This window comes from Pleurodeles waltl, chromosome 6, assembly GCF_031143425.1.
Source record: "Pleurodeles waltl isolate 20211129_DDA chromosome 6, aPleWal1.hap1.20221129, whole genome shotgun sequence".
Taxonomy (NCBI): domain Eukaryota; kingdom Metazoa; phylum Chordata; class Amphibia; order Caudata; family Salamandridae; genus Pleurodeles; species Pleurodeles waltl.
The window spans coordinates 1,005,976,520-1,005,990,345 of NC_090445.1; the positions used below are offsets into that span (position 1 = coordinate 1,005,976,520).

The 13,826-nt window shown below is 42.6% G+C and overlaps 1 protein-coding gene across 2 annotated transcripts in view; it reads left to right on the plus strand.

Annotated features, from left to right (window-relative positions):
* The window catches only part of PRXL2B (peroxiredoxin like 2B), an 85,415-nt gene extending 76,664 nt beyond the window's left edge, over positions 1–8,751 (plus strand). Inside the window, exons 6-7 of one of the 2 annotated variants that reach the window (XM_069239919.1) lie at positions 7,596–7,717; positions 8,376–8,751. In XM_069239919.1, the coding sequence (XP_069096020.1) occupies positions 7,596–7,717; positions 8,376–8,402 (149 nt within the window). In that variant the 3' untranslated portion in view covers positions 8,403–8,751. The remainder of the gene's footprint in view (positions 1–7,595; positions 7,718–8,375) is intronic. The other variant, XM_069239920.1, reaches the window with a different exon arrangement.
* Positions 8,752–13,826: the final 5,075 nt, after the last annotated feature.

Below are 13,826 nucleotides of genomic sequence, written 5' to 3' on the forward strand. Positions count from 1 at the left end.
TATAGAGCAAGGGAAAGTTTGTCACAGGGAATCAGAAGCTCTGAGCTTACCAGCCTGGCTCCTGAGGACATGGAATTTAGACACATAAAACTACAAGAAAAGGTTATGGTAGTACATAGATACGCAAGAAAGCTAACAAAAAGAAAGGGCTACTTCTCTAAATGGAAAAGCTACTCCTTATGGTGCCTTAAAAGAGTGTTATTAAGAAAAAATGCAAGATGATCAACAGTGCTAAAATACTTAACACATTTGAAAGACTGCAAATTAACATATGCATCTTTAAAGATACATTTAACAGCAGTAGTTGCTTACACAAGCGGCCGCCTAGAGAGACGTTTTTTAACAGCACCATTAATAAAATGATTCCTAAAGGGAGCCTAAAGAATTGCACCACCAAAGAAGGTACCATCACAAAGTCTCACAAACCATGCTCGCACTAAAGACAGCATTTCTGGTAGCCATGACCTCACTCCAGAGAGTGAGTGATATACAAGCTCTCACAATCCAGGAACCATACATGCAAATTCACAAGGACAGATTTGTCATAAGAACGGATCCACAGTTTTTACCAAAATAGTTTCACAATTTCATATGAACTAAACTATTCAAATGCTAAGTTTTTTCCAAAACCGGAAAGATCATGCCGAGAGAGCCTGACATGCACCGTAAGCTAGGTGCACAATACTGTACTACATAGAAAGAACAGAACCATGCAAGAAGACATATCAGTTTTTTATCTCCTTTGCAGAAAACAACATGGGGAAAACCAGTACCTAGAGGGAGTATGGCCAGATGGATCTCTGAAACTATTCAAATAGGTCACACAAATACTGGGGCAAAATTGAGCTCAAACCTCAGGGCATACAAGTGAGGAAGAAAGGAGTAACCATTGCCTTTCTAGCAAAAACACCATTACAGGATATTTGTATGGCAGCCACATAATCATCCACATGCACTATCACAAAACACTACTGCATAGACGTTCAAATGAGTAATGAAGCTCAGGTGGGTCAAAAGGTATTAAACATATTTTTACAAATATAAGGCCATCTTCAGCCTAACCACTACAAATCGAACATACTGCTACATAATCTATGCACAGCATGTGAATCCATAAAAGATTCATGCTGCAAAACGCAGTATTTCTTACCTACAGGTGTAGTTTTGCAGCTTGAAGATTTTCTGGATTCACAAGTGGTCCACCCACCTCCACTAAGAAGATAAAGAAGAAAAAAAAGAATCTGAAGATTGGGACAAAAGGTGGGAGCTTCCGGAGGAGATACAGCATCACAGGAAGAACCAAGTGGGAAGATCAATCAACCCCCAACAACAACAACAAGCAAAAATAATGAAAGGAATAAAGAAGACGTAAGAATTTGGAAAATTCAGGTCCCAACCACTAGATGGCGGAATAATGCACATCATGTAAATTCAGAAAATACTGCAAGCCGCAAAACTGCATCTACAGGTAAAAAAACGAATCATTATTCTGAACACTTGTGATTCCGTCTTTTTGCTTAAATAAGCACATAGATCACATGTGGAGTGAAGCTTCAGTTCAGATACACTCTTCCAACACTTCGGAATCTCAGGTTTCTTTAGTTTTGCACAGACTGTGAAACCATGGAAATCAATAATACAGTATTTAGGGCCACCAGGGTCACTGCCAAAGTGGTGGTCCGACTGCAACATTTTGACCGTAGCGGAGTCACCAAGGTCCAACTGTTGACACTGTCAGGCTGCCTGCAGCCTGGCGGATGCGGCGGTTGTAATCCGCCAGGGCAGCGCTGCTCTGGGGATGAGTCCCCATCCACCATGGAAAGGCTGGCGGAATGCAGGACTCGAGTGGGGGGGCACATGCACAGCCCCGTCGCGCATTCCACTTCCCGCAACATGGGCAGTGGAATGCTCGACGGGTGCTGCTACTCGCACCGCCACATTGCAGCCGGCTCCAGGAGCCGGCTGCAATGTTAAGGCCCTGTGGTGAACTCCTAATAGGGCCGGCGGGGTCCAGGCTGCACAGGAGGCCTGATGGCAGGAAGAGTTTGGCAGGCGACCTCCGCCGTTGCCAAACTCATAATGAGGCCCTTAATGTTTAGAGCAACTTTATCAGTAAAAGAAATATGAAAGGTAACAATTCCATATTAAAGTTTGAATTGGACTTCGGCGGACGGAAAAGCCCGTACGCCGAATTTCCGAAGGGGAGGTTGCAGCCAACGTGGCTGATCATTAGACCTCCAGTGTCGTAATGAGGCCCTTAGTGTATTTTTGATTCAATGCTCTTATTCACAAAGACTAGGTAAAACCCTTGAAGCTGTCGACCAAGGCTTATGGTTAAGATGGTATATTCAGCTGTAGGGCTAGCAGTCATTCTCTCATGAATCAGCTCTCACAGCAGTCATAAGGTACAATATTTGGAGCAACTATTTTACCAAAATGAAATCCAATGAATGCTAACATTAAGAACAAATAGTCACAAAATATAATTTGAGAGTTTATTTGAAAGAAGTTGATGAATTTATTTATTGAGTGAGGGCTGTGCTTCAGAACTGAAAAAAACAAATAAAAGAAATGCCTATGACAGAGAAAATAAATAAACAGCAGACACACTAAAGAGAAAAAGTAGTCCTTCTCTGAATGCGTACTTTTTTTCAGGTACCAAAGCCTGTGTCTCACTTATGGTGCAAATATGGTGCCAGTTAAAGCACCATGTAATACAGTTGGAAGGGATAGAGCCAAAGCCTTATGCATAAAAGCCAGTTGGAAGGTAGGTTTGATGAGCTGATGGTCCTTTTTTTTAGTTTCCCCCTCTAGTGCCTGATAATGTTTGATACTTGGGTCCTTGAATGCAATCAGGACCCTTGCTCCAGAAACACATATCTAATGTTGAACAGGAAATGGAAGAAAAGGGGTCTTTGCTTGTAGAAAACTGGCCCTTGTTGCAGTTTCGCCTGATATTGATGCTGACTTGACTGAAGGTGTGCTAGGACCCTGTTAACCAGGCCCCAGCACCAGTGTTCTTTCACAAAATCTGTACCTTTGTTTCCACAACTGGCCTACCCCTGGCACACAGTTGAGTCCCTTGTAAAAGGTACCCATGGTGCCAAGGGCACTGTGGCCAAGGAAGGTCCCCAAGGGCTGCAGCATGTATTATGCCACCCTAGGGGACCCTTCACCTAGCACATGTACACTGCAATTGCAGCTTGTGTGTGCCGGTGAGGAGAAAAAAGGCAAATTCGACATGCCCACAAAGCACTGCCTGTGGCATAGGTAAGACACCCCGCTAGCAGGCCTTACAGCTCTAAGGCAGGGTGCACTATACCACAGGTGAGGGCATAGCTGCATGAGCAATATTCCCTACAGTGTGTAAGTCCATTCTTAGACATTGTAAGTACAGTGTAGCCATATTGAGTATATGGTCTGGGACTGTGTATTTACGAACTCCACAGCTCCATAATGGCTTCACTGAATACTGGGAAGTTCGATATCAAGCTTCTCACCATAATAAACCCAAACTGATGCCAGTGTGGGATTTATTGAAAAATGCACCCAGAGGGCATCTTAGAGATGCCCTTTGTATGTTAGCCAAACTGCTAGTGCAGGACTGACCGATCTGTGCCAGCCTGCCACTTTCAGACAAGTTTCAGACCACATGGGGTAAGAGCCTTTGTGCTGTCGATGGTCAGACACACAACCTGTCATGGGTGGAGGTGCTTCAAACCTCCCCCTGCAGGAACTGTAACACCTGGCGGTGAGCCTCACAGGCTCAAGCCTCTTGTTACAGTGCCCCCAGGGCACCCCAACTAGTGGAGTTGCCCCCTCCCCCCACCCTTTTGGCGGCAAGTCCGTTGGGAAAATTAGGGAAAACAAGGAGGAGTGACCACTTTAGCCGGGACCACCCCTAAGGTGTCCAGAGCTGAAGTGACCCCCTCCCTGCAGAATCCTCCATCTTTGTTTGGAGGACAGGGACCAATAGGGTTACGAATGTGCCCCCCTTCCCAAAGGGAGTGAACACAGGAAGGGTATAGCCAACCTCATGGACAGTAGCCGTTGGCTACTGCCCTCTGACCCCTATATCGCCCCTAAATCTTGTGTTTAAGGGCTTCCCTGAACCCAGCTCACCAGCTTCTTCGCGACCTGACAAGAAAGGAGGACTGCTAACCTGAAACCCCAGCAGAGAAGAAGGAAGACAACAACTGCTTTGGCCCCAGCCCTACAGGCCTGTCTCCTGCTTCAAAGAACCTGCAAAAGAACAGCGACACATCCAGCGGGAGCAGCAACCTCTGCCAAGCTCCAGAGGATTTCCCTGCACCCAAAAGGACCAAGAACGCCAGTGGACAGCGGCCCTGTTTATGAAGAAACAACAACTAAAGACTCCAACCTTACTCCAAATGCGTGAGTCCTAACCACTCTGCACCTAACACCCACGGCCAGTGTCCAGGTGGTCCAACTAGCTAGAGAGAATCCCCAGGCGATTCTGAGCAAGGGCTCACCCTGGGTTGACCTCTCCACCCCTCCACGACAATGCTTGCAGAGGGAATCCCGAGGACACCCTGACCGTGAAAGCTCCGGACGAAGATTTCCAACACCTGAAGACCCTTTGCACCCGCAGCCCCCAGGTCTTGGACAAACTGACCCCTGGGGCAGCAACGTTAAACAGGTGACCATCCTTCCTGTCCAGCCTGTGATTTGCCCGAGATGACCTCCTGGACCTCACCTGAAGCCTCTGAGTGACCCCCCGGTCCCCTCATAGAGAATCATTGGACACCCAACACCTTGTTTGCACCCTTCACCCAGCAGCCCCAGCGCTGCTGAGGGTGTATATTAAGTGCCTACTTGTGGCCCGCCAGAGCTCCTCTGAACCCCCCAGGTCTGCCTTCCTAAGACGCGGGTACTTACCTGCCTGCAGAACTGTAAACGGAGTGCCCCCATCTCCATAGGAGCCCATGTTAATTTTACCTACACTTTGACCTCTGCACCAGGCCGGCCCGTGTTGCTGGTGGTGGGTTTAACTTGAACCCCAACCCGTGGACTTCGTAACCCCCGGAGACTGGACCTGCAAGTGTTGTACTCACCTGTAATCTGATCTAACTTTTCTTCCCCCCAGGAACTGTTTCTGAAAATTGCAGTCAAGTTTTAAAACCGATTATTGCCAATATTTAGAAAATGGTATAACTTATCGATTTCAAACAAAGTACTGTTGATACATGTGTAAAATACAAATCTATTGAAATACCTACCTGCAACTTGAATCTTGAGGTTTTAAAAATAAATTAAGAAAAAAATATTTTTTTGTATAAAAACCATTGGTCTGGAGTTAAGTCATTGATTGTGTGCTTCGCCAATTGTCTGTGTGTGGACAACTAATGCTTTGCATTACTCTCTGATAAGCCTAAATGCTCGACCAGTCTACCACAAAAGAGCGCATTAGTATTATCTACTTTAGCCTCTGTTAAGCCCCTGGGGAACCCCTGGACTCTGTGCTCACTAAATCTCATTTTGATATAGTATATACAGAGCCAGCTTCCTACACGGCTTGCTTCACCTATAGTATATACATAACAGACATTTCTTTCCTCATTAGTTTGCCAAATACAAAAGGAAACTGCACATCGCCGTCCTTCAGTGATGCTCATTTGTCTGCCTAATCATAACTTCAGTGTAATCTATATTTTGGGTGTCCACATTGGTCCATTAGGGTCAGAACAAAGGCAGCTGTTCAGGATACCCATCAAGCTTGGATCTTGTCCTTGTTTAGCAGTGCTGGACACCGCTTCCCTAAACACACTTTCACACTTTGCCATGTGTTTCGCCGCAAGTAAGGATTGATTATTTGTTTTAGCTTGTTTTGGGACTTGTGGACCAAGTATAGCATACACTACTTGTGTGGCAGTGCATGGTGCAGTCCTCCACTCTTTGGGTGCACCGCCTAAAGAGAATACGCTTCCAGTGGATTTTGGGATGCCACCTCCGAAAAAGACTCTGTGGGTTAAACAGAACACTTCTTTATTCCCATTCCACAGCCCCACACCCTCGTGAGTAGCTGGGAACCAGTGCTATAAAGTTCTCGCCTTCATGATGTCCAGCTGCTCGGCCTCAGAAACTAAGGCAGTCTCATACACAACTGTTTTTGATCTCACGCAATGTTTAATTCATAAAGAAACACATATTTTATCAAAAGAAATCATAATACCATTTAAAAATATTTTAAATGTCGATTTGTTCACAATGGTATGTTATATTTTTCCTACCTCTTTCTGCTTCCAGATGTCTGGTAATCAGTTTTTGGATAGAATATCGATTTATTTTCACATTTATTTGGCAGTCACACATTCCATGATTGTTAGTACAATTCATGTCTACCTCATACATTCAGCTCAGTTTGAAATGCTGCTTATTGCTACATTTTTCCCTCGCATTCTGATGTAGCACTGTAAGAAGAAAAGAAAAACTCAATTTCACATGACTTGCAAATACAAAAGTGAGATATGGAATGTGACGAACCAGGGGTCTCCAAACTCTCCTGTAGTAAAAGCTACTTATGTTCAGCAAAAACCATCCCAACCTATTAATACTCCATGTGGAATAGGGAACAGACCGGACGTGATTAAATTTGTTTCCACCTTATGCAAGATTGTCAGCCGTGATTAGCTCAGTGCATCAGGCAAGCTCAAGCTTGCTAGCAGAAAAGTCTGAAAGGTTTTTTATCTACTTAAAATGCCTCTACATGGGTAATACCTAAGATCTACAGCTCCAATCTCCCCAGCACCAAGGTAATATGAGAAATAAGTCTCCCCAGCGCCAGATGATTTATCACTAATATATCACCTTTGAATATATTAGCAGTTTTCACCATTTTACTCCAAACATCAGCGCCTGGGAAAGTTCAGAAAATAGACACATTACATTTTCATCTTGAATACATGCTTTTCAATTTTAGTATACATACCTTAATTAACCAATAAAAACCTTTTAATTTATCTACGTTAGTGTGAGAGATGATGTTCAATGTAAGTCTTGTGTTGTGGATATAAAATGGAGTGTTGCTGTTTGACTGACTGCTACCAGTAGCTCTCTTCCTGTGAAACACTCCTTCCAGCAATTCCCAGTTTTTGACTGGTTCATTGACCTTCGATAGGCCGCTTGCTGTTTTTTGTAGATTGCGTTTTGCTTTGCAGGAATGTAAGGTTGCTGGCTTTGCTTTCTACTCCATTGAACAAATTAAGACCTGTTGAGAGTTTATTAGTGTGGTTGAGAAAATCTCCTATTACTTTGTGATTTTGGAAAGAATACACCACAACACTTAAACAGCGTTTTTACAACATGAACCTACATTGTATCCTTAAACAGGCTTGCAAACACCCTCTTTTTTTGAAGGGCAATTTACTGATGTAGCTGTGGTTGTCTATTTTCAGAAATTCATGTGTATCGTTCAAATCCGCAGGCAGATGGATCTTCTTTTGAGGTCAAAACACAAGTATAGAAAAAAAGAGAATAATTTGTTTTTCAGATGGGGATTAGTGTATCTTGCTCCTGGTGCAAAAGTTATTTGTACCTAATAACTGTACCTAACTGTATCCATTCTCGTTCTGTAGGTGGAGAAAAGGTACTGCTCCATTTCATACAGGATTCTCCTGGAGATCATGTTCCCCTGGAAACTATTATCCAAACACTTGGGATCAAAGCAGAAGGGGTGCTGGAAAGTCAAAGACCTGAGGTATGATTAGAATTGCGGCTGTGATGTCCTTAATGTGTTTACTCAAGAAGATCAGTAGCGATGGCTTTCAGATAAACACCATACCATTGCAGAGTTTGCACCACCTATTCCGTAATTGGTGACTTCAAGAGCTGGATTTTGATTGGCTGAAGGAAAATGTCAAACATCCTCCTTTTGTGGCTCTTTTCTCACTGAAGACATATTTTTATTCCTATCTTCGTGCACTAACGCATCTAACAAGATATTTACACCTGGTTAAGGTACAACAAAGCCCTCACATTATCACACCTTAACACCCATTTTGCACGTCTGCATGGTGGCAGACACGTTGCTCAACCGTGTTAAAAGGGACATACTGTTGCAATTTTATTGATATTTAAGTCAGCTGAGATTATTTCACATCCAGATATTGCGTTAGCAGACGTAACACTAGGAACATGTACCCTCCCTCACAATCTGGATTAGTGTATAAAAATATGAATCCCGATAGTAAGAATACCTTGAATGCAAACTCAGCGCTGTATTGATATCTGACCAAACTGAATGCCCAGCTATGTTTTGCTTGCTCCTTGTATCGTTGCACAATTTAATCTGAAGCCTCGATGTTAAATAGCGAAACACATTTAAAGTTAACACCCATCTTCTCTGTTTTTCACAGTGTACTAATGATGTTTGCACGAGATAGCCAGAAAATATCGTGAAGGAAACAGAAAGTTTCCCTATGTGCAGTTTGGCAAAAAAAACCTGGTCATGCCATCAGAAGTATATGTGTTTGCTCTGTGTCCTGCTGGCATCATTACTTGGACCACTGTGCAGATGGAATCACAGATGTCTTGAAGTTGGGTGAATTACCCGCATACATGCAATAGCAACACTGTTTATGAAGAAACCACATGTGTGGTATACCAACATTATTAAAAATTGTCATTTACTGTGTTCCTAACCTGGCACATACTCCTTTTACAATCTTCGGAACAACAATGAGATCAGTGAATGTTTTGCATTTATTTAAATAAATTCCTACTTATTGCAAATGCCATGCAGTTTTGACTTATCTGATGTGCAACATTTCATTCTGTTTACATAGAACTACAAGCTAAAGTTGAAATTCATTAGTTTGCACCCCAGAATCTGGTGTGCTCTTGGTGTGCATGTAAACTTTGCGCACACATATATTATATTCTACACGAGTGGGTGGCTTATACTCCGCTGATCATCGTTTTTGTGTAACTGATAGCTTTCAGAGTTTTTTTTTTTTTTAAGTGTAAAAGGAGTTGAAAGGAGTGAAAGGAGTTGAAATTAATTCCTGGTGATTAGGTTTTGGGGCACAAGTTTGGCCAAGTCTTATGTCTGAGTAGCAAAAAACAAAACATAATTAAACTCTGACCTACTCCTTGTAAATTAGCATAGAACCACTTTACATGCTTTATCTCTGCCCCAAGCTATCACTAGTAGAATAGTTGGTTATTACTCTTCCATAATTGCATATTTTATTTAATTTCCAATGCTGTTTCATTTACCTGTGGGTTGCTGCCAATCTGATGATGAGAGGGGCTGTTGACATTTAAGTCTAATATGAAGCATAATTGAACACCTTTGTTTCAATATTTCTTGTTTGATACAATTTACTTTCAAAGAAACATTGATGGATTTGTGTATAAGGTTCTTCTACATTTGCTGCAGCCTCCATTTACGTATGCATGTTCAGACATATTTCTCCTACTAACAAGTGCACTCGTCCCTTCCTATGTGGTAGACATGCCATAGTTATATATAATTATATATATATATATATATATATATATATATATATATATATATATATGTTCGATGGCATGTGTAGCTGCTGATACACATGCTGTGCATTATCCTGTAGTCGTTCTGATGCCTTGGAACACTCAATTCTGTCATTGTCCCTTTCCTTTATCCTTTCCTGTTGCCTTAACTTCTCTTCCCCTTCCTTGCCTTCTGTTCCCTGTAGGAGTCTTTGCGTCTTTTATAAGAAACAACAGCTAAATGCAAGTACACCAAACTTGATTTGAAAGTATCAATTCAATCAAGAAATGACCTTTGCTTAGTTTGGTGTAAAGCTATTAAGACGTTTTCAGCTTTACAGACATGTGTCAGGTGGACTTAAGATGGGTTAAAGCTTTAGAGCCATTGTATCAATAGTTTGCAGATGGTGTCCAAACCCAGTTCATGAACTATTCACTATTAAAAATAATGGAATCAGATGGTTGAGTGTGCTTTTTCTCATATCATCCATTTTAGACCTAGATAGAAAAGTAGTTATGGAGTTTCAGTAATGTTATAACCGAAAAGAACCCTGGAAATTAATTTAAAAAAAACATAGTTAAAAGAGCAGTAATGGTTCAGGTTCAAAAGCCCTGAAATTCACCATTTATTGTTCCCATTGCATATAATTACTTGTGCCTGCCATGCGCTACAGATCACACATTACGTTACTGATAACATCACTGAAGATATCACATACAACATCCACAGAGGCATCACTGATGACATCACTGTTGCTTTCCTAACTATTTCTATGTGTTTATAAAATAAGTAGTAGTATTCTGTATTTCTTTCCTGTTTTATTTTGTTTGATATGATATTTGCTAGTTTAGTTTGTTACGTTTCAAAGTATGAAATTTAAGAGTTTATATACTTTAAAAATTCTGTATTGGTTTCATGTTTCAATAGTGTTCTGTTTTTTTTAATGGCTGGTTTGCTACTCGTCATTTTCTAATCTGTTTTTGTACAAGTAAGATGGTGAGCAGATGTTTTGTACCTTTTTTTACATGTACAGATGTATTGAAATCTGATTTATTTTTTTGTCAAAACAATTTTGGATTTTCATTTTGGTTCACACTGTTTACCTTCTAACATAGCCCTTATGTATATGATTGAATTTTGAATTGGGTGTGTGGAAATGTGGTTTTTTGAAAAGTAACTTGTTAAAGTTAGGGTTCTTTTGTTACTAATTGGCTTTATTTTTACCTGTCATACATGGATATTGCTTGTCCCATTTTTCTTTTGCCAATAAGAAAATATGTGTTTAATGGCATGTGTGGCTGTAGATATGCATGCCCTGCATAAGTCTGCCATCTAGTGTCGGAGTGGTGCGAGTTGTTTTTCCTCGAAGAATCTTTGCGAGTCAGAAGATTGAGTGACTCCTCCTCTCAGTGATAGTGCGCATGGGCATCGAGTCCTTTGTTAGATTTTTTTTTTCTCTGCTGTCAGGTTTGGGTGTGTTTCCTCTTGCGCCTGTGGATCTCGGTTCTGTCTCTTTCAACTTTACTTTCGATCATTCTATCAACGATCGTATAGTTTTTGATCACGTATTCCACACTATAATTAATTGATCCGATTTTCACCTTTGGGGTCGATTTAACGCCCTTTGGGGCGTCCATGCTCTTCTTGGGCCTACTTCAACAACTGTTGTCAAAGTGCTAGGCTAATGGAACATACTCAGTTTAGATTCTGTCCTACACACCAGGTCATACACCGATCAACACTTGATGTGTAATTTGTGCTCGTCTCCGGAACATAAGGAAGAGACCTGCTATGCCAGTAGGGCTTTTCAATCCAAAAAGACCCTCCGGGATCAAAGAGCATGTCCGTTAGAAATAGCATCAAAAACAACGGACAACACTCCTGCCATATTCGGAGAAGAACACGCACAAGAAAAAGTCAGGCACTCCTTTCAATCTGAAACTCAGAGTTGGTCCAAGATTCTGATAACGAAAGCCAGTTGATTCCATCAGCGCAGTACGTGAGTACACCAGGCCCATCTCACCACTCAAAGGCCCTTAAAGAGACTTCCAAATTGGTCATTGGTCCTCCACTACCTTTGGGCCATGGTAGGATCCGAAAAATACATGTGTATGCCCCACCTGCCGGTTTTGCACCGAAATTCATAAAGACCCATAAGCCTTCAGCAATGACCAAAGATTCCATGTGTTGGAAAATGGGTTATTGATAGGGCAGGTAGGTACCTACACCTAGCAACAAGCCACAAACCTCCACAAAAGTACAGTTAGGTCTCAGTAAATTAATCCCAGCTCTACCCTTGGTAGCTTAGCATCGAGCGTCAAGGCTTAACTTAGGAGACAAAGTGTAAAGCATTCAAATATCACAAAACAGTAATTAAATAAAACACAGGAAACAGTTTAAAAATCCAAAACCAATTTATAAAAATGGCTTATATTTTTATCTTTAAAATGACACAAAAACGATTAAAATCGGTTCAGGGGAACCGGAGATATGAATTTTTAAAGTATTATTATTTTCTAGCGCTTAGAAACAAAAAGCGCCAATCGGGTCATCTGGTTGCACCAGGACCGGGACAAAGTCAAACTTTCAGGCCGACCGCGATGGAGCCCTGCTCGGATACAGGTCGCGGGAAGCCTCGGTTAAAAAGTTACCTTCTGACTTAGTCTTTATTTTGAAGTTTTTCTTCACCGGGACGAACCTGCCAGTTGGATCCGACCTCCTGGAGCCCTTGTCCGGATACGCGAAGTCGGTTTCCTCGGTGGTGATTTCTACCTTCGGACTTAGTCGGTTTTTCGAGATGAAAATCCTTCGACCGGGGTAAACCTGGATCTTGATCCGACGTCCGTGGAGCCCTTCTCGGATACGATGGCTGGAAGGTCCCGGTCAACTTTTTACGTTCGGACTTAGTCTCTTTTACGGATGTTTTTCTTGACCGGGACGAACCACGAAGTCAGGCCGGGTCGCGGTTGAGGCAAGCCGGCTAGAATTTCCGCGTCGAGTCGGTCACTTTATGGAGCTTTTTTCTAAAATTTCTCCAATCTTTTCCAAACTTCTGGGGCTTCACCCAGATGTTCTTTTAAGGTTCTTTTGGGGTCCACAGCTCACCCCAAGGGTCCAGAAGTTCTGTGATGGTCCTTGGGAAGTGCGGACTTCAACTCCCAGAGTACACCTGGCGCAAACTCCTTTTTGGCCACTGGGCAGTGGTCAGCTGGTCACTTTTTCAGGAGTTGGTGCAGGGGACTCTGGTTAGCAATTTTTCACCTGTAGCAAACAGGGAGTCCCTCCTTGAACCAGTTGAAGCCAGGCAAAGTCCTTCTTGTGGTGAAGCCCAAGTGTGCAGCTGGTGCAGTCCTTCTGAGTGCAGGGTCCAGGTGCAGGCCAGGGGTCCAGCAGGGCAGTCCTTCTTCTTCTTTAGTTCCTTTCTGGTTGAATTCTGGAGGGGATCTGAGGCGTGGGTGCAGGTCTGCCAGTTTTATCCTTGCTCCTGGGTGAAAAGCAGGGGGGCCCTGGTCCTCCAATCAGGGACAGGGTCGTCCCCCTGTGATGACCACTTCCTGGGAAGTGTGGCAAAAATCCATCCCAGAAGGCAATAGTCTCTAAAAATCCAAAATGGATGAATCTGATTTTTGGAGGAGAGATCTGGCTGAGCCCACCCACTGGTGTGACTAAAAATCATAAACACACCCCTCTCCTGCCCTCTCCTAATCTAATCAAGGGGGCACCTAGCTGTCTGGGGTTGCAGGATGTGGGGGTGTTGCTGGGTGCTCCAGATGTCCTTCTCTGCCTTTGAAGACCAGTTTGGCAGCCCTCCCCCTTCCTGCTTCCCCATCTGCTGAGGGGAGATTCTCTCCCCCAAGCACATTCCTTTGTGTGAAGTCAGGCCACTTCACACCTCATTAAAGTAGCCTGGCAGAAGCTGCTGCAGGCTGGCCAATCAGAGCACAGGAGCAAAAACAATGCAGAGCTGAAATTGGCAACTTTTTAGGTAAAGTCTAAACTTTTTACCTGCACTAGTTATATTAAATCCAACAACTGGAAGTTGTGGGATTTATTATAACAATCAATTTGATACCAAATTCTTGGTATGTAACATTTAAGGAGACTTTAAAATTTAAAATAAAGTCTGCCCATTCTAGCCTATGAAGGCCATTTACTTCAATGAGGGAAAAACGAATTTGGCTGTTTTTACCTCACCAGGGCTTATAAATCTATTTTTATAAAGTCCCTGCTTATAGTTACATGGCACCCAGCCCTAGGGGCACATAGGGCACACCTTAGGGGTGACTTATATGTAAAAATAAGGTAGTTTAAGACTTTGGAAGTACCTTTAATT